General features: G+C 38.9%; 1 protein-coding gene across 1 annotated transcript in view; it reads right to left on the bottom strand.

The window, feature by feature from the left end:
- LOC117965583 (deleted in malignant brain tumors 1 protein-like) overlaps window positions 1-20,145 on the bottom strand; it is a 73,922-nt gene extending 53,777 nt beyond the window's left edge. The window contains exons 1-6 of the mRNA XM_059006860.1: window positions 20,037-20,145; window positions 8,330-8,368; window positions 4,802-5,116; window positions 2,150-2,467; window positions 701-1,015; window positions 48-365 (exon numbers count right to left, since the gene is read on the bottom strand). Coding sequence (XP_058862843.1) covers window positions 48-365; window positions 701-1,015; window positions 2,150-2,467; window positions 4,802-5,116; window positions 8,330-8,368; window positions 20,037-20,070 — 1,339 coding nt within the window. The 5' untranslated portion in view covers window positions 20,071-20,145. The remainder of the gene's footprint in view (window positions 1-47; window positions 366-700; window positions 1,016-2,149; window positions 2,468-4,801; window positions 5,117-8,329; window positions 8,369-20,036) is intronic.
- Window positions 20,146-27,913: the final 7,768 nt, after the last annotated feature.

Here is a 27,913-nt window from a genome sequence, read left to right as displayed (position 1 = left end):
ATCAAGCATACGAAACAACTTGAAGGGAAAAAGAATGTGTCTCCTACCTGAACAGATCACTCCAGCATCTTCACTGTGACTGCAATAGTACTGCATATTCCATCCCCATGATAAACAGTTCCACAACGCTGACTCAAAGCCGTTACAGAAAGCAGCACCCAGCCAAGTGCGTCCAGAACCTTGTCCAAAGTGGGCATTGTGTGGTGCTGAGTGAGCAGATCCACAGCCCAGTTGTGCACACACAACTTCAGCGTCTGTTAAATCCCAGCTATAATCACACACTGTCCCCCACTCTCCAGCATGATAAACCTCCACTCTCCCTTCACAGCGATTGCCTCCACCCACCAGTCTTAATGCGTTATCATCTTGAAAAGAGGAAAGGAACTGAAGTTACAAGGGTACATAGAAATGTACAATTTTTTAATAACAATAAAGGCACTGTTATCCGGTTTCTAATTTCAATAAAACTCTGTAACCATTGGGCATTACCTTGTTTTAGATGGATTCCGTCTCCATATAAGATATTGTATGTATAAACATAGGGAGACATCCCTCTGCTCACACAACTCACAGTATAGCAAAAACAGTGGAAGCAGTTAAACACAGTCTCGCGAAACACAAACATCAGTCAAATGTTACAAATTGTGAACATTTTAAATAGTATAAATACAATACATAGATGGGAATGCGTGACTCCTACCTGAACAAATCACTCCAGCATCTTTACTGTGGCTACAGTTCTGCTGACCCCATCCTCTTGATGTGCAGTTCCACAGGGCAGCCTCAGAGCCAGTGCAGGAAACATCATCCAGCCAGATGGGTCCAGAATCTTGTCCAAAGTAAGAGCTGCCTGGTGCTGACTGAGCATCGAGACAATCCAGCTGTTTACACACGACATCAGCATCTTGTATATCCCAATGATGATCACACACTGTACCCCACTCTCCAGCGTGATAAACCTCCACTCTCCCTTCACAGCGATGGGCTCCACCAGCTAGCCTCACTGTGTCAACATCTTCGAAAAGGAAAGGGGGGAGTTTAAAGAAACACGTTATAAGGGGACTAATATAAATGTTAATGTTTTCAAACGTATGATAATTAATGTTTTGTGATTGATTCCTGAGTTTTGCTAATTAAAGCCAGGTAAAACAGACAGTCAGTCACCCTTACCTGATGATATATGCTCCTCTATATATGGGTGTCAAGGAGAAAATGCACATCAAAACAGGTAACATTCAAGACCAACCATGGACAGTTGCGAATGACTAGTGTTCTTTATACTATCGTATTGTACTCAATTGTATCAAAGTATATTTAATATATTATTTTCTTGAATATGGGACAGCTTTAACAGAAAAAATAAATAAATATGCCAATAAAAAGATTTCTTTATTGTGACCATAACTTCAATCAATGTTCATTCTTGGCAAACCAAAACACGTCTCACCTAAACATGCAGATCCCTAATATACAGTAAAAATAGACAACCAACGAGATATTAAAGTATGTATATGTATTTAGGTATAATTAAAAACGCAATGCAGTGTAGTAAGGTTAGTTCATTTTCACATTACATTTACATTACGTTGGCCCTTTGTTTTACAGTTTGTAAAATCAGTAAAAAAAAAATTTAAATGCTGTACTCCTGTAATAATTGTATATGTTATAATAATAACTCCAAGCATAGTTCTCTTCAGTGGCAACCATGGCTATATTTGTTAAGATCATATGAAGAAATGGGCAAGTGGCTTCTGGTTTAGTACCAGGCACTTTGAAATATTAGTTACATAGTTACAGTTTTTTATGGTAATCTTTTTTAAGGGGGATTTCTATTTCAACCGTTAGCTAAAAATATAACTTGCTCACTGAGGCCAAAGTTTCATGGCTTAGTTCTGGTATAGCTCATGGAAATGGGGTATAAGTCAAGTAGACACATGTTTTGTCTACTGCCTTCTTCAGTGTAAAGATTAAACTGTATGGGTTGGTATTGTTACCATACAGTAGATCATCACTACAGTCTTATTACATTCAGCCAAAAGCAATACAAAACAAACATGTTAGAAGTAAGAGATGGGTTTTTATTTGTTTTTTCTTCTTTGAAAATTGCATAAATACATTACTTGGATGAGGATAGAATTTGTGTTCCTACCTGAACAGATCACACCAACATCCACATAGTGACACCAAAATCGGTATGTATCCCATCCATTCGATTCACAGTCCCACAGGGCAGACTCTGAGCCATTGCAGGAAACAGAATCCAGCCAGATGCGCCCGGAGCCTTGTCCAAAGTGATCAGTCTGTGGTGCTGACTGAGCGTATCCACAGCCCAGCTGTCTACACACAACATCAGCATCTTCTAGATCCCAGTTATCATCACACACTGTTCCCCACTCTCCAGCGTGATAAACCTCCACTCTCCCTTCACAGCGATTGCTTCCACCCACCAGCCTCAAGGCATTGTCACCTTCAAAAGTCAAATTAAAGAAGGAAGTTATAAGGGCACTTTATAAATCATTGTTCTCAAACCCCCAAAATTAAGGGAATTATTGCCGGTAATATGAAAACCCTGCATGATGCAGAGCTTTCTGGACAAGACAATCCAGGGAAATGCATGTATGACAAATGGCACCACATTGCACACCTTGAGGGAATGTTATTAAGGCTAACGTCTAAAGTCTTTATATATCAAGTCCCACATATTTCATCATGGCTGTTAACAAAGAGCACACACCTCCTGGCTACGTGATGACGCACTTCCTTTGCAGCCAGTTTGGCTCTGTAAGGTTGTGTGATCGGGCAGCTGGTGTTTGGAGCAGAAAGGCGTCAGGAGACAAGGTTAAAGTACAAACCTGAGAAGTTTATTAAAGTGCTGAGTGCCACACAAACGTTGCTTTTTGTCCAGAACAGCTTTCAAATAAATAAATTAATACAACAGTGCAGAGGAAAAACTAAAAACATTAAACCAAACAAACACCAGATTTAAAATAAAGGACCAGGATACTCAACTATCCTATACTTTCATTCCTAAAGCATTTGCAGGAACACTGCTAGCTGCTGTTGCCTTCTAGCGAGCCACCCTCTTTTGTACATAGAGGCTGGCTATATCACCATAACCTTGGACTGGTCCATTATAAAATTGCTTTCTTAATGCTCAAGGGCAGCAGTGTGGAGTAGTGGTTAGGGCTCTGGACTCTTGACCAGAGGGTTGTGGGTTCAATCCCAAGTGGGGGACACTGCTGCTGTACCCTTGAGCAAGGTACTTTACCTAGATTGCTCCAGTAAAAACCCAACTGTATAAATGGGTAATTGTATGTAAAAATAATGTGTAAAAAATAATGTAATTTTATGTAAAAATAATGTGATATCTTGTAACAATTGTAAGTCGCCCTGGATAAGGGCGTCTGCTAAGAAATAAATAATGCTTAAACTTCCTACAGTTATCTAGCAGCATTAATATTACAATAGTTAACATTTTTCCCCTATTACATAACCCACTCTACACAATTAGTTATTCGTTTAGAGCTATATTCATCTTCCCCCATTCACTAACATTGGGAGCGTGCCCGTGTATTCAGTCATGCCCACGCGCACCCCCGCTCTGGATTCGAACCAAATGTTAAGTATTTTAAAATTAAATTAATTATGTTAAAACAGCATTTCAATGCAAGCAGTACTGGGCATTATTTTACACAATATGTGCACCTATTATGCGAAATAGTTTCCAGCATGCCATGCCAGTTATGTTAGTAAGAGTCAGGCATTGGAAATGGGGCCGAAGACTACTTCTATTGGTCTTCAGCAGCAGGGCTAAACCTTGCATGCTGAGCATACTTTTTCTAAATAAGTTTTAATGATGTGATGAAAAACAGAACTAAGACACGAATTGGAAACCAGAGGATAATATTGTTTTGAAACCCTTCTACAGTACCTTTTATGTAATCTACAGTATTTTGTATAACTACAGTATTCTTTACAGTACAACTTCTGTAACTCAATCTGTCATAGCTTAAAGTGTTACTCAACAGGCTGTAGGGCTTTAAACACAATGCATTACTTTCCCTAACTTCCTGTTTTATTGTATGTATTTCTGCAATATCTTTTTCAACATAATCGCGATTGGTTTGATATTTTTATTTTATTTTATTGTCTTTGCTGATAAATCAGTTTTGACTAGTTATTTTCGTTATGCATCGGCGCTTCCCATCAAAATGTCTTCTGAATTCACAACATCGCCTGGTTGAATTCAACCTGTTCAATCAGAACATTTCAGTGCTGGTGTGAGCAGGATCCTGGCAAACATAATGAACAGATGAACCAATCAAAATGCTGAACTGGGAGGAGTCAGAAACCAATGAAATGTTCTGATTGAACAGGTTTAATTCAACCAGGCGATGTTGTGAATTCAGAAGACATTTTAACGGGAAGACCCAATGCCTAACCGATGTGAAATGAAACTAGCAAGGATATATTAATAAAAATATCAAAACAGTCGCAATTATGTTGGAGGATATTGCAGGGACACCTACAGAAAAGCAGAAATGTAGGGGAAGTAATGAGTTGTGTTTTAAATTTCTTGTTATGTCAAAGTCCCTTCACAATTCCCTATGTATTACTGCCGCCATAAGAGATTGTAAGCATGTGGTAATGCCCCTGAGCTCCCATACCTCACTGTAAACAAAACAGTTAAACAGATAGGTCTTACTAAACACAAACAACATCATTGAAAAAAGAAAGAAAACTAGTTCTTTGAGTAGCTTAAATACAACACTTGGATGTGGAAGGAATGTGCGTCTCCTACCTGAACAGATGACTCCAGCTTCCTCGAGATGACCGCACCTGCTCACACCCCATCCCCTTGATGTGCAGTTCCACAGGGCAGCCTCAGAGCCATTGCAGTGAACATCATCCAGCCATACACGTCCAGATCCTTCTCCAAAGTGAGCACTGCGCGGTGCTGACTGAGCAGACCCACAGCTTAGCTGTCGACATACAACTTCAGCATCTGCTAGATTCCAGCCATAATCACAAACTTTCCCCCACTCTCCATTATGATAAACTTCTACTCTCCCAGCACAGCGACTGCCTCCATGCGCCAGCCTCACAGCATCATTGCCTTCCAGAGAGGAAAGGGAGTCAGAGTAGTAAAGAAGCATGTTATAAAGGGAACGTTATCTAATCAAAATGTGAAACGCATTGTTTTCAAACATTCTTGGGGTGATTAATGATTTTTGTTGGTGTGAATATTCACATAGGCAGTATAAAGTCAGTATGTATGTCAGGAAAAGATACATCAAGTTCCTTTCCAACCAATTCTGAGGCCATGTTGGGCAGTGTGGCAGGTCTAAGGCCCTGCACATAGAACTTGTAAATAATGTATTTTGTATGTTTTTCTTTTCTTTAAAGAGTGTGTTTAATATGGCAGGGCTGGGGTTAGAATCCCCTCCCTGCTAAAACATGTGTGAAATGTGGTCATGATGATCAATTACACCTGGCCACAAGCTATGAAACAGGTTCATTTAGGGAGCAGTAGGTTGTGTTCCCTGTCTCTGCACCAAGATAGCCTTTTCAGGAGTGCTGGTTTGGATATTGATTGATTTATTGATTTATTGATTTATTTGAACTGCAATCTCCTGTCTCCTGCCTCTGCTATTACAGTTGCTTGCCTTGACCACAACGCTACTCTACCACAGGCAGAAAGGTGGGATTTGACCTGCAGCTGACCATGTCTTTGAAGTCTTTAATATATGGATCAGTCATCAACTGAGCTTGTAGGTCACTCGCTCTTCTTGCAGAAGTGATACCAATCAGACAATTGGACAATTGGAGCCAATGGCACTTCTGATAACTTTCTGAGGACCAATTGGTCAGCTAAGGGGCCTCGGATAAAGACCTTGATGCAGTAGATTTTTTTTTTTTAAATAAACCAAAATACAGAAAAACGGTCAGGGGATCTCTCTATCTGACCTTCCCTATGTAAAGTGTGGGTGACGGGCATGGTCCAGGTGTACCAGTGACCAAGATCTCCTGAGCTACGAGGAATCCAGAAGAATCATGCGTGTACATTATGGACTGGTAACCCTTACAGAACGAAAATATATTTTAATATATTGTGAAATGTAATGTAATATATTGATTAATATATTTCAAAATATTGAAAATTACAAAATGTATTATATAATATATGCCACAAGATATAAATTATACTCTAATTACACCGTGTAACAATTTTTTTTTTTTTTTTTGGTTCCTGGGTAGTAAGTGTTATTTCCTAATTGCTTATGCCTCAAAAGTATTGAAAATGGCTATTATTCCCCACAAACTTTGCTTTTGTGACCAGGACAGTGATATTTTGAAATTTACCTATTTTCCAGAACATTCTAGATAGATTCAGTGCTGAGTAAACTTGGAGTAACTTCTAGAACTTTCTAGAACTTTCCAGTAATATAAATAGTAGTATAAACACAGGGGCCTTAAGCCCACCAGTTCAGTTTAGTTCCAGCTGCCTAAGTGGATACATATCTGCATTTTTCTGAGATGGCATCAAGAGGCTGCAAGCATCCGGCAGACGCATTTTGCTATGTCTGCGGCCAATTTATCAAGACAAGAGCGAAAAAGTACCCCGTGGAAGCATCTGCTAAGATGTGTAAGGCCTACAAGGCATCTTTCGGCATGCCTGTCAGGGATCAAGACAAACCCAGGGCACCTCATTTCACCTGCGAGCACTGCAAAAAAAACTCTGGAAGGTAAGATGGACAATTGTTGCTCGGAATTTTATGTTATAAAATTTGTTAAAATTTTTTAAATTGTAAAAGTTTTTAATTTTAAAATGTTTTACAATTTTCAATGTTATTGAAAAAATATATCATATATGAAAAATGTTGCGAGAATCTCTGTGGGGAGGAACAACGTCAAGTGGGAGCCACTGGTGGACCCCCGGAAGGTGCTGATGCCACCACTGCACATCAAATTGGGCCTTATGAAACAATTTGTCAGAGCTCTAGATAAGGAGTCGGCAGCCTTCAAGTACCTTCAAGACTTCTTCCCTAAGCTGTCTGAGGCAAAGGTCAAAGCCGGTGTCTTCGTCGGACCACAGATAAAGAAGATCCTGGAGTGCAATGAATTCCCCAAGAAGCTCACTAGTAAGGAGAAAGCGGCTTGGAACAGCTTTGTCGCAGTGGTTCGGGGCTTCCTGGGCAATCACAAGGCCGAAAACTATGTGGAGCTGGTTGAGACTCTGGTGAAGAACTACGGCACAATGGGCTGTAGGATGTCCCTCAAAGTCCATATCCTTGATGCTCATCTTGATAAATTCAAGGAGAACATGGGAGCGTACTCGGAGGAGCAAGGCGAGCGCTTCCACCAGGATATACTGGACTTTGAACGCCGCTACCAAGGACAGTATAACGAGAACATGATGGGAGACTACATTTGGGGGCTGATTCATGAAAGTGATTTACAGTATAATCGTAAATCTCGAAAAACTACTCACTTCTAAATCTTTTGTAGTCATTTTTGTATTACTTTAGTATAAATACATGTTAATTTGGATTCATATGTTGTTTTTTTCTGACTTTATGGGAACGAAAAGACACAAATTGCCCGTTTTCTCATTGGAAATAGGTACATTTCAAAATATCACTGTCCTGGTCACAAAAGCAAAGTTTGTGGGGAATAATTCACTATACTTCTGAGGCATAAGCAATTAGGAAATAACACTTACTACCCAGGAACAAAAATTGTGTTACATAGTGTTATAGTTTTTGTGATATGTGAATACTTTTAAAGTAGTTAGTAGTTATACAAATGCAAAAAAACAACAATAAATAAACATTCAAGAATATTAATCTTAAGACTAAAATGACAATATATTGTATGTCAATATATTTACAAAATATATTTTCCTTCCATAAGGGAAGAGCCAGCAGTTCCAAATACACTTGCAAATAACTGCTATATTAGCTGATACCACAAGAGGGAGCAGAGACCTTGCAGAAAATTAGATGATTGTTAAGAATTATGTTTAAATGAAAGAGACGGAAGTGCAAAAACAAGAATATGTAGAAAAATATGTAGAAATGGATTGTTAAATTGCGGATACTAATACGTGGAAAAAACTTTTTTTTTTTTTTCCAGGAAATGTAGAATGCATAACTTTTATAAATATACAAATTATACTAATAGTTGCAGAGCTCAAAGTTACACCCACCTCCCTGGTAAATGTCTATCAGTTTGATCTTGGCCACGAATATTTCTGCAGTATGATTATTTCCCTGCTGCATCAATTGGTAGTATACTACATACAAATGAGTGGCAGACTTTTACTTACCAGATGCAGTACCAGTCCATATGGATGCTTCTGTGATCACTGCAACAAAAGGAAAATAATAAAGTTAAGTCTGTTTAACACCTTTGAATGGTGGCATCGTCATTTTACTATTTAATGTGTCAATGACAAGAAGTCTCCTCAAATGAATATAGTAGCAGAGTGCAGCCTTTGAAAACACAAGATGTTACAGGAACTCCAGAGGGAACGCAGCCCCTGATCCGATAATGAAAACTGTTGACAGTAAGTGTAACACATATACATTTATTTTAAAAACTATGTAGAAATTATATTCCTTTAAATTTGTTAAAGTGCTCGGTACCGAATACTGTAGGTGCGAACTGTTTTTCTTTACAAATCTGTCAAGCATTTGTGAAAAAATCCTCTGAAGACGGCCTTCCCTTTAGAACTTAAATAAATACCCTGAATGGACATAAGATGGTGTTTCAGATTATGTCCAGTAGCACAGCACCACTATTCAATATTTTATTAGGCTTGCATTAACATGAGCACTGTTTTTTTTTTTTTTTTTTTTAAACTAATAACCAAGACAAAGATTTTCAGTTTCTTTTATCTTCTTATTTCTGGGCAGCTATTCAAGTGATTATTAGCAGGTTTGTTTTCTTAATGTGACACCCCTATTTTGTGACTTCATTAACTCATGAAATACTCAGAAATGTTACATCTTTACAACGTCTTCTTAGATCAATAGCCAGTGAAGCGGATTTAGAGTTTATAATTTTCACCCTTCCTTTTAAATTGCATTTATATGAGAAAAAGAAAAGTGAATGTATTAGGTTCATATCGTGGGTTATTCTCATGCTGAAAATGAAGACATTTCATTCAGATTTATAAATGCAACAAGCGAATATCGGCGGTATAGGGCTAAAACCCCCAGAATGCGTAAATTAGCAGCTGTAAAATCTGATTTTAGCAGCCGCTAAAAATGCGGCGTATGTAAAGAATGGTTTTCACCTGCCGTTCTGCACAATCACGAATCCATTCAAATGATATTAAAATGCATTCACATGAAGAAAAGAGCATGGAATTGGCGGGATCTGGGTACTTTGAAAAATGTGTTAAACTTGTTCTAATTCTGGATAGATATATATATATAGATATATAGATACATAGATAGATATATACACACACACACAAGTACAAGCAGATTATAACAAGTTTAACACATTTTTCAATCTGAAAAAAAGCTAATTATATAGAAAAATAAAAATGAGGTATAGTAAAACAATTAGGGGTGTACATTAAATATCTTATAACATCTTAGTGTAATCAGACTTTTTCGGGGGGGGGGTTGTTTTAAAGAATCAAAATAAAATATAATTCTTCTAAGAAGACTTTGAATTTAGGAATGGAATTTGAAGATTTTGATTTGTGCAAATGGAATTTGGCAAGCAATGAAAAAAGATTTACAATGAATTCAAAATCCTTGTTAGACTTATCTTCATAATAGCAAATTATATCTTTAGCTGTTAAAGTCATGTGAAAACCTGTTTTATCATAGATATGTTTACAAATATCATTCCAGAAAGAAATATAGAAGGCACATGAATAAAATACATGTAAGAGTGCTTCCGAGTCATGATTGCAAACATGGGCGTCCACAGAATTATGCTGGGGGGGCAAACTAGTCGGGGTAACTTGGTTTTGTATCTCATAATAATTATTACACTTCTAAGCCTCATTTACTACTTAAGCCGGCATAGGTCTGCATGGCAGCAGAGATCCTCATCATTTTCAAGTTGCGTTTTCACTTGTCTATCTTTATTTAATTCAAGAACACAGACAGTATACTGCAGCACAGTAAGGGAATTTAAGAATGCATGGAACAAATCTGTCATAAAGTAGTGTGCTTTATCAACATACTTGAAAGAATTAGAAATATTCTTTGCAATGAAAAACAACCACAACCAAGTAGAGCAGGAGGTGTAAACTACAATACAAAACATGCCACCTGCTGACATATTGCAGTAATGAAGTGCATGTTAAACACACTGCTCCAACCTAACTGAAATATTTAAAACAAACAAAAACTTTAACAGCATGATACTCTGATAGTCATCACACATAGGTTTGTGTGGCTCCAGAGCCGGAGCACTGACTGACACACCTAACTAGAGGTAAAGTATTGCAATCTTGAATTTATTCTTTGAACAAGAACTGGAGTCTGCGAGATACTTGGCCAAAACAGTTGACTACTCGCTTCATAAATGTATCCTTGGGGTTGACCTTCTCTCGATGGACACTTATTAGACACAAGCCAGACAAGCGATCGTCACTCATTGTGGAGCGTAACCATGTCTTTACCCTGCGCAGGGTGCTGAAGGACCACTTGTCGTAACTCTTATTAATGCATGATGTCATAATAGTTTTTGTAAATGCACTTTAGCTGGAGCAATCTGATTTTCAAGAAAAAACACCAGCAATATTCATAAAAATCCTAGTTTCTTGTATAACTTTTTTTTTTTAAATCATGTACTATCTGCTGTCAAATTTAAAAGATTAATTTAATTATTTCACATCGAGAATAAAATCTGTGCTTTATAAACTAGGAAATGTAAGATGTTTCTACACCAAACTTCCTAAAAAGCTGTGTGCTGTGAACTCTTGAGAGCGTGCAATGTTTAAGACCTCCAAGAACAACAGATCTGAGAGTAGCCTGACGTTTCACCATTTTACATTTGCAGAAATTAGCTATAAATACAGTGTTTTTTAAAACACCAAATATTAATATTTTTGTATTACCAGTAAAAGCACCATCTTTGGGCCATTTCCTTTCTACCCTAAAAAAATAATGCTAAAACTCCCAACTTTCTCAGCGCTAAGCCTCTTAAAAAAATCTAAATTAAAAAAAAAAATGAACTCAAACTGCACATCTGACTGAAATAAATTCGGCCACGTCAAGAGACATTTACCCTACAAGACCATCCATGCAAAATTGCACGCCAGTCCATTTAACTGGGTCGAAATTATACGCTTCTTTAGTGTGACATCACATCCGCGGTGATTGTTCCTAGGTGGTTCCAAGCACAAACGAGTCTATAGTAAAAGTAATTAGTGTGTTTTAAAACATCTGTAAAATTGTATAATAAGCCTTGTCATCTCTCAGCCATATCTATAAAAAAAAATTACAATTCAAGGATGGAAATAAGATGCCCATTTCATAACAATTTGAGCCATTCCAGATTTTATGGTGACCTTAATCATTCAGACACAATTAGGCAGGTTACTAATTAATGTATCTATTATTATTCTATTATAAATTTTACAAAGGTTTTCCACTCAAAACACGTTAATATTACTTTCACTCAGGGGCAACTGAAATACCTGTCCTAACCCAGTTTCCCAGGAATATTTTTACATGATCTTAAACTAGGGTGACCACCCAGACCTAATTGGGCAGGACAGTCCCGAAACGTAAAGATCAAGTCCCGGGCTGTGTCCCAAATCTCACCCTACGCACTATTTAGTGCACTACTTTGTCCGTCGGCCATCTTGTTTAGTGTCCCAATGCTTAGGGAACACCCGAAGTGCACTTCGATGCACCCTAAAATACCCTCTTCGGCAAGTGTACAAGCGATGTACACTATGACATACAATGAACCCAGAATGCACTGCTTTGTTCTCATTTCCGTTAGAAAAAGATTTTAGGATGCCATTAGTATTTCTTTAAGAAACGGAGACTGTATTTTTTGTTTGAAAATGTGACATTTGTCATCTTATCGAAGTGTACATTTACCTTTCTTTTTAAATAACGTTACATATTCAGTAAAAACGATCGCACCTTTTGGATATGCTGTTTTATTCATTATTATAAATCAAAAATAAGTATTTTAAAAACATTATTTTGTCAGTATAATTTAGATTTAAAGTTAAAATCATCACAACATTTACCTTCTTTCAAAAATGTTGTTCATGTCACTGTGGCGTAACATGATATTTATAGATAAGGTTTTGTATTATTACAAATAACTTTATCCTTCGTTTAAGTGTGTCCAGAAGTGAATACTTTTGCCATGCGCCCCACACCCTAAATTGCTGCAGAAGGGAACTACACTATGTAGGGCATGGTGGATAGGACGTAGGTAGCGATTTGAGACACAGCCCCGGTCCTGGGCTTAATGCCTCCATGACGGCATTTTTTCTCAAATTCCTAGACACAGTGCTATCTTACAGTTTAGCGCCAAAGTCAAACCATTTGCACGGGGTGAAAATACGCCATATTATTGCTGTGTTTACAATGGGAAACTGCTGTTCAGCGTATTTGTGCAATAAAATGCTAAAACAATGTGAAGCAGTTGGTTGTACTAACCACAATTTGATGAAGGGAAACAAGCCTTCATTTCACCATTTTCCAAAGGACAAACTTCGAAAGAAAAAGTGAATAAATGCCTTAAAGAAAATCAGGAGAGACTGGTCCAAATGGCAGCCATTTGCAGAATCCAGGATTTTTTTTTATAAAAATAATAATTTATATAAACCTAGGATACATACCTATTGGTGCTGTAATCTATTACCTAGGAAACACAGGATGACTCATTCTTTTGCTAGTATGAACTAGACTAGGTATTATTAAGTAGGCCTTTCAGGACAAGTTTACATAAATTTGCCATTAATAGCTATATGCATCTGTAACAGGGGGAGACCTGTACTGACTCTTCTGATGTGTTCCTAGTGCTGCAGGAAGAGGGCAGCAGTCCGTCAATATTCGCCTGTCAGTCATGGCAGTGACACGGAGAGGTGGGAGAGTGGGTGTGCGGGCTTTCCTTCTCTCTGAATGGCTGAGAGGCGGGTCTTGGGGGGATTGCTAGCCCTATAAAATAACATTCTGCTGTTCCCTCAGGTCTGCCCTTTTGAGAGAAAGAAAAGAAGGACGTGCGGACGCTGTGGACCAGGTCCAAGACACGGCCGGGGAGAAAACCCCCCAACAGAAACAAAAGACACAAAGAAAGAAAACAGGGTTAGCGGGGAAAACTGTGGGCAGACCCCATCAGTATTTGTTTTAGTAGCCTGAGGGAGCGGCGAGAGTAGGACGGAGACCCGGACCGTGCGGGTAGCGACGGTCGGGGTGAAGCTGCCGAGAGCAGCACCTTTAATTTGTAGTTTTTGATTACTGTGTTTTATTTTCCTGGTTCTTTTTCCCTTTTGCTTATTTTTTGTTTGAGCACCTGCGAGTGCGCCTATAACCTACTACGGTACCACCCCTGGTATCTCTGTGGCTCTGTCTATCATTGTTGATAGGTAGACCACAGACAACAGCGCCCTCTGCGGGCCAAGACGTGGAACTGCCCCACTGAATAAAACTGGGCACCTGTGCGGTGCTGTCAAAATTATCTGTGTCTCCTGTGTGTCCGTGAATTACCCACCACCCTTCCACAGCATCTGATGCACATTTAAACAAAAACAAGCAGTAATCTAACTAATTATCCCTTTACATCTTTACAGGATGAATATATATATATATATACAGTGCCTTGCAAAAGTATTCAGACCCCTGACCAATTCTCTCATATTACTGAATTACAAATGGTACATTGAAATTTCGTTCTGTTTGATATTTTATTTTAAAACACTGAAACTCAAAATCAATTATTGTACGGTGACATTGGTTTTATGTTGGGAAATATTTTTAAGAAAAATAAAAAACTGAAATATCTTGCTTGCATAAGTATTCAACCCCTGTGCTGTGGAAGCTCCCAGTTTACACCGATGAAAGAAATTGCCCTAACGAGGACACAATTACCTTACCATTGGCCTCCACCTGTGAACCATTAAAGTTGCTGTCACATTTTCTGGATAAAAACCCCACTGTTGAAGGATCATTGGTCAGGCTGTGAATCTGAAGGAAAATGAAGACCAAAGAGCATTCTACAGAAGTTAGAGATAAAGCAATACAAATGCATAGATTAGGGAAAGGGTACAAAATAATATCCAAGTGTTTGGATATCCCAGTGAGCACAGTTGGATCAATAATTAGGAAGTGGAAGCTGCATCACACCACCCAGGCACTGCCAAGAAAAGGCCGTCCCTCAAAACTCAGCACTCAAACAAGAAGGAGACTTGTGAGAGAAGCCACAGAGAGGCCAACAATCACTTTGAAGGAGCTACAGAGTTCAGTGGCTGGGAGTGGAGTAATGGTGCACCAGTCAACCATATCAAGAGCTCTGCATAACACTGGCCTGTATGGGAGGGTGGCAAGAAAGAAGCCGTTACTCAAAAAGTACCATCTGAAAGCACGTCTGGAGTTTGCCAGAAAGCATGAGAGTGACCCAGCTGCGATGTGGGAAAAGGTTTTGTGGTCAGGTGAGACCAAGATAGAGCTTTTTGGCCAAAACTCAAAGTGCTATGTGTGGCGCAAACCTAACACTGCCCATGCCTCAAGACACACCATCCCTACAGTGAAGTATGGTGGTGGCAGCATCATGCTGTGGGGATGCTTCTCATCAGCAGGGACTGGGCATCCTGATAAAATTGAAGGAAGAATGGATGGAGCAAAATAAAGGTAAATACTGCAAGAGAACCTGCTTCAGTCCGCTAAAAAACTGAAGCTTGCGAGGAAATTCACCTTTCAGCAGGACAATGATCCCAAGCACAAGGCCAAAGCAACATTGGAGTGGCTCAAGAACAAAAAGGTGAATGTCCTACAGTGGTGCAGACAAAGTCCTGATCTCAATCCCATTGAGAATCTGTGGCACTATTTGAAAATTGCGTTCCACAAGCGTCGTCCAACCAACCTGAACAACCTGGAGCAAATTTGCCAAGAAGAATAGGCCAAAATCACTCCGACACTGTGTGCAAAGCTGGTACATACTTACCCCAAAAGACTTAAAGCTGTTATTGCAGCGAAAGGTGGCTCTACCAGATATTAATGTGTGGGGGTTGAATACTTATGCAAGCAAGATATTTCAGTTTTTTATTTTTCTTAAAAATATTTCCCAACATAAAACCAATGTCACCTTACAATAATTGATTTTGAGTTTCAGTGTTTTAAAATAAAATATCAAACAGAACGAAATTTCAATGTACCATTTGTAATTCAGTAATATGAGAGAATTGGTCAGGGGTCTATACAGGAATACTTTTGCAAGGCACTATATATATATATATATATATATATATATATATATATATATATATATATATATATATATATATATATGGGGGGTGGTCGTTCTTTTGCAACATGACGTAGGTTCTCCACGTAATTGTACATTATGTCATAGCGAGAAAAAAAATTCCTGCCGCTAGAATAAGCGTATTATTATGAATTAGCAGTACATCAGCAGAACTCCCATAGGCTACAATGTAAGAACACGCAGCACATAGGAATATCCCCTAGAAAAAGTGTCCTGCGGGCAACAGATGATTCTTTATGGTTAGGTTTAGGGTTAGGTATTAGGCTTGAGGTTAGGTTTTAGGGCAGGGGTTGCTTAAGGTTAGGGTCAGGGTGGGTTGATTTCGTTGATTTGCTGAGCTCTGGAAGTGAAAGGTGGGAGTGCTTGGCAAATGCCCTAGAATCATCTGATGCCCTCAGTACACTTTCTAGCAGATATTCCTTTACGCTGTGTAAGAACACCCACTATTTTCACCCCAGCCGCTGGTTGGCTAAGTGGAAGTAACGCAGCACCAACCATGCGAATAGCATATCTGTTTCTAGCACACAATACAGCCCCTGATGCACTATTTTACAATGCCTTTGATCGCTCGCCAGTTGAAACAATAAAAAAAAATGTATGTATACCCCAGCATAAGAAATTGCAGGTGTCCTATTTTTGTATTTTGAAAAGGTGGTCACGCTAACTTAAACGGTAACCATTTTATGGGGCACTACACCGTTAAATAAAAACACATTTCAACTTTCTAGGGGGCGCAAGATCTTTATTTGAGTTGTGTAATTTTTTGAAGCACAAAGTGTCAATCATTCCCCTCAGCCCCGCCCACTTCCATTGAGGAAATCGGGGCTTGCTTTTGCTGTCTGCCGACACATTCAGCCAATCACAGCTAACTTTACTTGGAACCCAAAACTGACACTCAACAGATGAGTTCTGGATGGGGGCACCAAGCTTTACAGAAGGAACAGGCTGAAGTTAGTTATTTATTCCCAATTTGAGGCTGAAGTTAGTTCGCACAGTTATGTATTGGATATTAGCTCACATTCTAAGGGGGAAATCACATAGATGGTCTTTGAGACGGTTTTTGAACTTCCCTGGTGTCAGAGTGTTTCCCTTCCTGCTTCTGACCTGATGTCACCGCACAGCCACCCTGTCACATTGGCAAATACAGTCAGGTTTTCTACTCTAAGCGTGCCATTATTTGACATTGCCATGCTCTAATATAGTAAACAAAACTGTTATGCTTTATTTAAACCATATAATTTTCAATCTGTATGTTTTGAGAAAAAAAATAAAGATTACAAAATATATTTATGTAAGATAGGAAAGTTACCGGGACATGCATTTTGGTTTATTACATTTCTATAACAAATATAGGTCGGTATGTAGTTAAAACTGAATCAGATAAATAGGAAATTACACTCAGCACTGTCTAAAAAATACAAAGTTTTTATTGGTATTTTAGTCCCAGTGGCAAAGAATTCCTGGCTACGCCAGTGATGTATGCACAACAAATATCTGCAAAAAATTGCAGACTAATTGAATTACACTGCAAACAGTTAGTCTGATAAAAACTTAAATCCAATATATCGTAAAAAAATAAAATAAAATAATATATATATAATTTGTTTTTGCGGTTTGCTGTCAGTATAATTCAGTATTGATGTTTTGTATTTACATAATGCTTTTTTTTGGCTAACCTTGTTGCATCAGGGGCCCAAAATCACCTCTTAAATCCCCCATGGAAAACACTAGCTGCGCCCCTGCTCGGCGGGGGGTGTTCATTAACTTTCAATAGGTGACCAGGAAATAAAAAGTACCAGCATAAGTTCGTTTTCACCTGGATAGATATCCTTGAGCAACCTACTCATCAGGTGTGGCCACCACCAATATCTATATATCTATATATAGGTTCCATGTTCATTGCACCTCTTGAACCCTCCTTATTTGCGCCCCTGCTGCCAAGGGTACTAGCCAATGAGATGCCAGGAAATAAAAAGCCAATTTTTGAACTATGTTTAATCACTGTTCCAAATAAATTTTTAGGACCTAATGGTAGCTTCAATACTGACATTTACACAAATACACGAACATGCACTCCATATGCTCAATATTTTAATGAGCAAGACATCACACCAGTAGAATGGTACCCCAAAATGTTCTCCTTTTTCTAGGAAAGCCCAACTTGGTATCCTTGAATATATAATTGTCTCCTCTTTAAAAATTTGCTAAGGATTTTAAAGAGCAATCCATTTCACAAGTTAAATATGATTCATGTACTAAAAATGCTGAACGACTGGGTGGGGCAGTTTGTTCTCTATTTTACCCAAAAAATAATTTTCCTGAGTGGTGAGTGCCAAGACTGGTACAATATTCAATGTAGTTTTTCCTTGGCAGTTCTTTGCCAGAAACCTGTTTTTGAGGCCAAGAGGAAGAGAAACTGTCACACCCAGTCACTCCGCATTGGTAGCGAGTGGATCATATTTGGGGGACCACAGCATTTGTGGGAGAGACTGTTCATTAAAATCTCTTGCATGTTTTTGAAGAGGAGATGATTATCTATTCAGAGATAGCAGAGTATTTAGTAATTAAGGGTCTGAGTGTGAAGAAATGTTCACATCTAGTCTTGGTGTCAATTATTTGTTGTTTCTATAGTTTGTGTTGGTACTGTATGTAACTGAAGGTCTCCTACACACTCTCCAGTTATTTGTGTCTCCGTTTTGTACATTACTGTTGAATTTTCACTTTTCAGATAAATAGGTGTGTAACAGGGCGAGGAGCCCTGTACAGTTATTTGTTTATTTATTTTTTAGAACGGGGTCTCCCCCTCCACCCCAGTGTTATTTTCTATTTGTGTTTTATGATTATTGTATTTATATAGGACGGCGAAGCGCCGCGTGTTTTGTTATTGTTTTGTTTTTATTTAAAATGTGTTTTGGCAAAGGCGAGGTTGAGTACTCGTCTTATGCCAGGAATAATTAAAAACCTTGTGCAGAAGGTGGCCATCTCCCAAGTTTAATTAGTTGTGTAATTGTTGCTAATCGGGAGATGGTCACCTGCATAAAAGCCTTCAGCTCTGTGCTCAAGGTGGGTTGTACAGAGGAGCGTACGGGAGAGCGAGAGGAGAGAAATTTATTTTAAAAAAGCATATAGGTTCAGTGAAGGCGATCGCCCAGCCTGAACTGTATTGTTTATTTTGTTTTTGTGATTTTGTTTTTTTGTTAAACCTTTTATTTTATTTTTGTCATTTAAAAAAATAAAATAAAAGATTTAACAAAAAAACACTTGCTCACAGAGCAAAATAAAAGGTTTAAACAAAAACAAAATCACGAACACAAAATAAACAATACAGTTCAGGCTGGGCGATCGCCTTCACTGAACCTATCTGCTTTTTTTAAATAAATTTCTTTCCTCTCGCTCTGCCGTACGCTCCTCTGTACAACCTACCTTGAGCACAGAGAGCTGAAGGCTTTTATGCAGGTGACCATCTCCCGATCAGCAACAATTACACAACTAATTAAACTTGGGAGATGGCCACCTTCTGCACAAGGTTTTTAATTATTCCTGGCAGAGGACGAGTACTCAACCTTGCCTCTGCCAGAACACATTTTAAATAAAAACAAAACAATAACAAAACACGCGTCATATATAAATACAATAAGAAATCATAAAACACAAATACAAAGTAACACCGGGGCGGAGGGGGAGGCCCCGTTCTAAAAATAAATAAACAAATAACTGTACAGGGCTCCTCGCCCTGTTACAAGGTGTTTAAGACTGGAGTTAACGCTTTGAAAATATGACCCATAAGAACATAATACTTAATTCAGTTTGATTGAAAATATCCTTTGAAACTGTTACACCTAGAAACCCCAAACATCAAATTATCTTTTGCACATTTTGACCAGATAATTTATTGGTGTAACAAATGTATTGGAGTTTTTCCCAATTTTATGAAGTTTCTTTATAGTAGGTACTGTATTAAAAATTCGGTGTTGTCATCTCCCTCCACCCTCCAATTAGTGATTTTTCAGTTTTAGTACATTAACAATTAGCTAAAAACAACACATTTTCAAGGTAATCTGTAAATATGTGTATTAATATTAGATGTAGAAATGGATTTAGAACTGTATACATGGTATATTTTTGGTAAAATGCAACCTATGTTTTTTTTTTTTTGTAGAAAAGAACAACTGTCTATTAAACATAGTTTTAAAAACAGTAGATAAGTTGAATTTAAATGATAAATATTAACATTTTCCAATGTACTGTGTATTACAAATATATGTTTGGTATTCATATTAAAAATAAATCAAGTCATTGTGGTTATCTAAACAATTTAATTTGTGTTTTGTTGTGTTTTTTTTTTTTTAAATAAGATACAAAACAATCTTTGATTACAAAATAAAAAGCAACAAACACAGAAATCGCTAATATGTAGCACCACATAGCTCCTTATTTTGCACCACAGCCTATAATTTAAGTGTCCTAGTATTGTACTAATATAGGAAAATACTCAAAATTCACAGTGCTAAATTGGATTTAACATATATGGAGGAACCTGGAGCTACTATACTTACTCAAAAGAAAAGTCAAGAAGTGTCTCTGATCCATTTTAATGAATGGACTACAATGTCCAAACTGTCCGTTCTGGATTGCCCTCGTTTTGAAGTAGGTGTCTCAGCTGTGTCTTGCTTTCAGAGACACCTTAACCATCGATTTTATAACCTTGTACACAAGAACTGCCCATAAGCATCAGCAGCAACCACTCCCATGATGTACAAAACCACAAAACACCAGGATTCGCTGCCTGACTGAGTAAGTAGAACATTTCTGCAATAGACGCACTATATAAATTGGTTGTCAATAGTAATATACACTTTTATTGGTTAAGATTATTTTAAACTGTAACAACTTGTGTTCGTTTTGGTGATTCTGATCTTATCCCCCTTTTTTAAATAATAGCACAACATTTGCAAGCTTCCAGTCTTCAGGGACCTCATCTGTTTCTATTGAACTATTCCTGATAGTAGCCAGTGGTCTACATATTTCTACCCTTGTTTCCTTAAGCACACTTGGATAAGTCCTGGCGATTTGTTATTTTTACCTCTACTTCACTGATGCTGAAATCTTTAAGACCTGTGGGTTCACAAACTGGCTGCACTGGCAGCATATTATTTGTATCCTCTGTGGTGAAAACATTATAAAATATATTTCTTTAATACATCAGATATTTCGCAGTCCTCATAAACCTTGTTATCATATTCATATGCATCCCTTTCTACCTTGACCTCCTCTCCCACAATTATTTTGTTTTTATAATATTGGAAGACATTTTTAGGATTATGTTTAGCATCACTGGCAATATTTCTTTCTAGATCTCTTTTAGCCTTCCTAACATCCATTTTTACACCCAACATACTATATTCTTCCCAATCTTTTTTTCTTCCATCTTTCCTGCAAGTCATGTACAGCCGTCTTTGTTTTCCAAGTTTATTTTTTTTATTGATTTGTTTAACCATCTTGGTGACTGCTTGTTAAACCTGCTCTTTTTCATTTGAGGTATGTACTTGTCCTGCATTTCTGGCATTAAAATTTTATATATATTTAGGGCTTCTGATTTTCGGTTTTAACCGATAAAACCTAATAAAACGCCCCCTATACAAAAAAAATGAAATCGGTGGCTAGCCAATAAACATCGGAAAAATTGTGGAAATGGTTAATCAATTCACATTGACTTTACCCTTTTCCCATTAAAAAATAAAACTTACTACAAAAATAATAATAAATACATTTCCAGGTGCTGCTGGGCAATGTCCCGCCTTCCTGACTTGTATCTATCATTGATTAGTTCTCAATACTTTAAAAAAAAAAGTACTCAAATTTGGTTTAGGTTTTTCAATGTTACTAATGGCTACCGCTAAATATGCAATGTTTTATACATACACACATGCATCTGGTTCAATTACCATTTTAGCTGGTATTAAATTTGCAGATTTGCTATCTTGGCACATTCACAAACAGTCCCGCATAAAAGATTAATTCTCAAACTGAATGCAGTAGGGATTCAAGGAAATGCATGCACATGGATTAGGGAGTGGTTAACATGTAGAAAACAGAATGTACTGATTAGAGGCAAAACCTCAAAATGGAGGTAACCAGTGGAGTACCACAGGGATCAGTGTTAGGTCCTCTGCTATTCCTAATCTACATTACTGATTTAGATTCTGGTATAGTAAGCAAATTTGTTAAATTTGCAGATGACACAAAAATGGGAGGAGTGGCAAACACTGTTGCAGCAGCAAAGGTCATTCAAAATGATCTAGACAGCATTCAGAACTGGGCAGACACATGGAAAATGACGTTTAATTGAAAAAAGTGTAAGGTACTGCATGCAGGCAATAAAAATGGGCATTATAAATATCATATGGGAGATACTGAAATTGAAGAAGGAGTCTATGAAAAAGATCTAGGAGTTATGTTGACTCAGAAATGTCTTCATCTAGACAATGTGGGGAAGCTATATAAAAGGCCAACAAGATGCTCAGATATATTGTGAGAAGTGTTGAATTTAAATCAAGGGAAGTAATGTTAAAACTTTACAATGCATTAGTAAGACCTCACCTAGAATATTGTGTTCAGTTCTGGTCACCTTGTTACAAAAAGGATATTGCTGCTCTAGAAAGAGTGCAAAGAAGAGCGACCAGAATTATCCCGGGTTTAAAAGCCATGTCGTATGCAGACAGGCTCAAAGAATTGAATCTATTCAGTCTTGAACAAAGAAGACTACGTGGTGATCTGATTCAAGCATTCAAAATCCTAAAAGGTATTGACAATGTCGACCCAGGGGACTTTTTCAACCTGAAAAAAGAAACAAGGACCAGGGGTCACAAATGGGGATTAGATAAAGGGGCATTCAGAACAGAAGATAGGAGGCACTTTTTTACACAGAGAATTGTGAGGGTCTGGAACCAACTCCCCAGTAATGTTGTTGAAGCTGACACCCTGGGATCCTTCAAGAAGCTGCTTGATGAGATTCTAGGATCAATAAGCTGCCGAATGGCCTCCTCTCGTTTGTAAACTTTATGTTCTTATATTAATTCTCAGCTGGCTGACTTCATCTTTCAAAATACTGCTTGTCTCAACTAATCGTCAGTAACTAGAATCTGTATATTTCCTGTAAAATCAGATTCACCGAGTGACAGCTAAACGGTTAAGCTAAGCCAAGGAGACTTCTGTTCAGTTTTCAAGTTGCCTAAAATTACAGGTAGATGGGTGCTGTTTGCAATTATTGTACTTTAAAATGTTATAAATTATGTTTCTGTGATTTCATATTAGTTCAGTAAAATCATACATGTAGCATAATGCATTCTGTTAACGGTAAAGGCATATTTTATGTAAGGACTGGGAATCACCAGCCTGCTTAATTGTGTTAAACTATATTACAGTATACTGCAGTTTTGATAGACCAAGGCTGACTGAGAATTATGTTCAGGTTTGGTCTGTGGAAAAAATGGCAGCCCTACCCTGAGTACTACTTCCTAAACATGAACACGTTACATTAACAGATCAAGCTTATTTTGAGTTTACAAAATTAGATGAAAACATTCAATACAATCGGGGATAATACATAATCATTATTTACAAAATATTGTTCGTGTTACTTGTTATAAAAACTGTAACTTTACTGCTATACTACTTGCAGCTTTGCATACTACTTTGTGGTGTGAAAGCTACCGTGCCTGCACGCAACCTGCATTAGAAGCATGTCTTGGGTTCGATTCCCACCCAGGGTTTCTATTGCAAACTTTAAAAAAAAATGTAGTTGATATGAATGACACTTTCGTTGAACATACATACTTTTGCACACATAACTTTAACATGCATATATATATTGTTGATAGTTTCTATTGTATGTATTTGTGGTATACTGTTGATGAAATAATATCAAATCATGATCAAATTTGGATATGTCAATTACATTATGCTGAATCAATTATATATATACAGACATGCTCAAATTTGTTGGTACCCTTACAGCTCATTGAAATAATGTTTCATTCGTCCTGAAAAGTGATGAAATTAATAGCTATTTTATCATGTATACTTGCATGCCTTTGGTATGTCATAGAATAAAGCAAAGAAGCTGTGAAAAGAGATGAATTATTGCTTATTCTACAAAGATATTCTAAAATGGCCTGGACACATTTGTTGGTACCCCTTAGAAAAGATAATAAAGAATTGGATTATAGCGATATTTCAAACTAATTCGTTTCTTTAATTAGTATCACACATGTCTCCAATCTTGTAATCAGTCATTCAGCCTATTTAAATGGAGAAAAGGTGTCACTGTGCTGTTTGGTACCATTGTGGACCAGAGAAAGCAAAGGAGAGAGTTGTCTGAGGAGATCAGAAAGAAAATAATAGACGAGCATGGTAAAGGTAAAGGCTACAACACCATCTCCAAGCAGCTTGATGTTCCTGTGACAACAGTTGCAAATATGATTTCTATTAAATATGGAATAAACAATGGCGGATGCGAATTACTTTTGTCAGTTTCAAATTATTTCAGAGAAAATTGTGCATTCTTTGTTTTTTGTGGAGGGGTACCAACAAATTTGAGCACGTCTGTATATATATATATATATACAATATATTATATATATATATATATATATATATATATATATATATATATATATATATATATACACATACACATACAGTATATAATTTATGTGGCAGATTGCTGCTGAACATACGTAGCACCCGGGAGGGGCACTCGTTCTTTCAGGGTGGGATCAGCCAGGCAGAACACCAGAAGGAAAATATAAACTAGACGACACTACTATGTCGGGCAATGAACATCGTTTTATTAAATACAGGTGGTAAACTATACTTAACAAACAGGGCAGATCTAGAATACACAGTCACGGCATGCAGTTTGCACTGTCCGTTAATTAAAACAATAACTAAACACAGAATTACAATTTGAAACTAAAGGGCAGTGCGGCTCAATACCTGCACAGAGACGGGGCTCAAAAAAAAAAAGGTGGAGGTGTGGCACCAGGAGAAGCCTCGGCGCTCAGAGAGGGAGTGGGATGAGGTCATCCAGGTGGTTGTCGAGTCGCTGCCGGAGAGACCGCAGCCGCTGCCGGAGGGACAGTACCCCGTGCCGCCATAGTGGGAGCATCCTATGCTGCCACCACCAGAGCCCCAGAGAGAGAGCCCAGCATCGCCAGAGTGTCCAGCGTTACCGCCTGAGAAAGAGAACCCCACGCCGCAGCAGCCGCCGCCAAGAGAAAGCGCGCCACACTGCCACCAGTGAGACTGCATAGCTACGTCAGCGAAAGAGTACCTCCCGCCACCCGGAAGAGACTGTCCTGCGCTACCACACAGAGAGTACCTCGTGCCCCAGAGAGAGTCCCGCGCCATCAGAGCGCCCCACACCACCAGAGCCCCAGAGAGGGTGCCCAGCATTGCCAGAGCCCCACAGAGAGAGAGCCCCACACCGCCAGAGCCCTAGAGAGGGCACCCAGCATTGCCAGAGCCCCAGAGAGAGAGTGCCCCATGCCATGGCTGCAGCAGCTAGCCCTCGCTAAGCCAGGTTCCGAGGTTGCTGTTGGGACTGTGCTAGCTAGCCTCTGCCCCGCTGTGTCCCAGGAAGCCTGGACCCAGGAGGGACTGGCATCCAAGACTGGCATGGGGGTCTGGGATTGGTGGCTGCCGTAGAGCCCCGTGATGTGGCCAAGCCCCTGAAGTGGTCGTCACGTTGTGTCGCCCTCAAACGTGCCACCAGGATCCGTCCGTTGCTGTCCTCTGCCCCGACAAACACACAGGCTGCCACACCGAGACCAGGTCAGTGCTTCCCGGAGCGTTTGAGTGGGGGGCAGTGTAGGGACGGGACAATTTGGTACTGGATGCTGGGGGGGGGGGGGGGTTGCGGGAAAGTTAGTGTCAGTGTATTGCTGTGAGTAGAAGCGTGTTTTGTGTCTAGGCAGTGCTGGCGCGCTGCCTGGGGTGTCACATGCAGAGTGCAGCTGTATGTAGATGGGGTCTGTGTTGGCTAGCCACTGTGATTTGTACTTGGTTCCACCAACCAGCTGTTTGCGTGGGACCGAGGGTCTGAGCGATTGGACCGTGTGTATGTAATTGTACCCCTGTGTGTGTGAGCTAATAGAGCTCAGGGGGGGATCACTATTTAGGAGCTGCCTGCGTGCAGCTTGGGGTCGTTTTGTGGTTTTCATGTAGCTGTGTGTCCTGGAACTGTCTATCTGCGCTAAACCATTTAATATGAGAGTGTTCATTTGCCTGCTCTTCCAATGCTTCCATACAAATAGCAGTTTTCACTGCTTTAAACTGCATCCTGTGTGTCTAGATGTCTTCCTGTTGTGGACCAGATATGCTGCTGCTACAGTATATAGCAGATTGTTAAGTATCTGGAATGAGAATTGAATGCATTGATTGCTAGATTACTATTTCTAGTAATCGGATAATGGGGTTAATGACAATGAGTACCGGGTGCATTTAATAGATGTAATGAGTCCTGCTTTAAATACGCTCTGATGAAGACAACATGTCGAAACACGTCAGCATACCTGTTTTTACCTTGTTTTAATGAATAAAGTTGCTGTCTTTTCTCTTTGGCGGTGGCAACATCTAAGAAGTGTTTCCTATTTAACGTTTCCTGGGACGAAGCACCTCGTGTCTGATTAAATGGACTGAAACATCTCTGTTGTGCCGGCATCTATATTTTCTACTATATATATATATATATATATATATATATATATATATATATATATATATATATACTGATACACAAAAGAAGTGCAACACTAGATTTAATCAAATATTTTAAACACAGATATCAAACAAAATCACTGAAAATGTGAGCAAAAATACAGATCAAAGTATCATGATATGTTTTCAGTATGAAACGTGACACACTGTCAAAATGAAAACATTATTATTATTATTATTATTATTTATTTCTTAGCAGACGCCCTTATCCAGGGCGACTTACAATCGCAAGCAAATACAAATACATTCAAGTGTTACAATATAAGTCATACAATAAGAACAAGAAATACAATAATTCTCAAGTGTGACAAACCACAATTCAATAATACAGCAGATAATAGTGATGGTTACATCAGGATATGATTAAGTACAAAATACTACAGATTAAACACTTGGCAGATTACAATATTCTGAGGTACAGGATTAAATGCAGTAAAATAGGGGGCAGATAAGAGCAAAATAAAGCATATTTAAATGAAGGGTGATAGTGTCCCAGGATACAACAGAGGAGTTCTACAGGTGCTGTTTGAAGAGGTGAGTCTTAAGGAGGCGCCGGAATGTGGTCAGGGACTGGGCAGTCCTGACATCTGTAGGAAGGTCGTTCCACCACTGCGGAGCAAGGGTGGAGAAGGAGCGGGCTCGGGAGGCAGGGGAGCGTAGCGGAGGTAGAGCCAGTCTTCTAGTGCAGGCGGAGCGGAGAGGTCGAGTGGGGGTGTAGGGAGAGATGAGGGTCTGGAGGTAGCTGGGTGCAGTCTGATCAAGGCATCTGTAGGCTAGTACAAGAGTCTTGAACATTACAAAGTTAGTATCGGGTATGACCTCCCTGAACATTAACACAATCCTGGCAGCGCTGACGCATAGACCTGATCAGCCTCTGGATAGGCTGCTGTGGGATGTTCCACCGCTCTTCCTGTGCAGCTGGCGAAGGTTGGCTGGTCTTGGTTGCCCCGAACAATGCAACAGTCAGCTTAACAGTCCTAGGCCGTTGTGGTGTCCCTAACTTGTGTTTTTCAGGCACAATAAACGCAGATCAAACCAATGAAAAACAGAAGCCAAGTTAGTAGAAACAATTGGGGAGGTGTAAGCCATCTTTCTTGCAAAGCTTGCTTTTTCCCCCAAAAGGTACTCCAGTTATCTACAAACCCAAAACTCATATATTTAAACAATTATTCTGCCGAGACTCTCCTTCCATGCTCTCAGGACTGGAAACACCCTGGAGAAGATTACTTGACTCTTTTTCTCTTTAAGCCTGGCACCTGGAGTTCAATGAACCTCCTTTTCAGTATTATTAATTAGTCACTTTGCAGACGCTTATAGCCAAAGCGACTTACAGAGACTAAGGAGTGAACTATGCATCAACAATTGCTGCTGTAGAGTCACTAACAGTAGGACTTTGGTTTTATGTCTCATCCAAAGGACGGAGCACAAGGAGGTTAAGTGACTTGCTCACAGTCACACGCAGTGACAGTGGCTGAGCCAGGATTTGAACCAGGAATCTCTTGGTATCAAGCCCTTTTCTTTAACCACTGGACCACCGAACCTCCTAGTAGCTCACCACTTCTGACCTCCTCTCACATATGTTATTTATCCCTACATGGACAATCACTCTTGGTTCTGTGCCTGCCCCGTTTGTGACCAGATCTACTCTGTCGAT

The sequence above is a fragment of the Acipenser ruthenus genome, chromosome 34 (genome assembly GCF_902713425.1).
Source record: "Acipenser ruthenus chromosome 34, fAciRut3.2 maternal haplotype, whole genome shotgun sequence".
Classification (NCBI taxonomy): domain Eukaryota; kingdom Metazoa; phylum Chordata; class Actinopteri; order Acipenseriformes; family Acipenseridae; genus Acipenser; species Acipenser ruthenus.
Note: the sequence above shows the minus strand (reverse complement) of the source record. Positions and strands in the feature narration are given on the sequence as shown.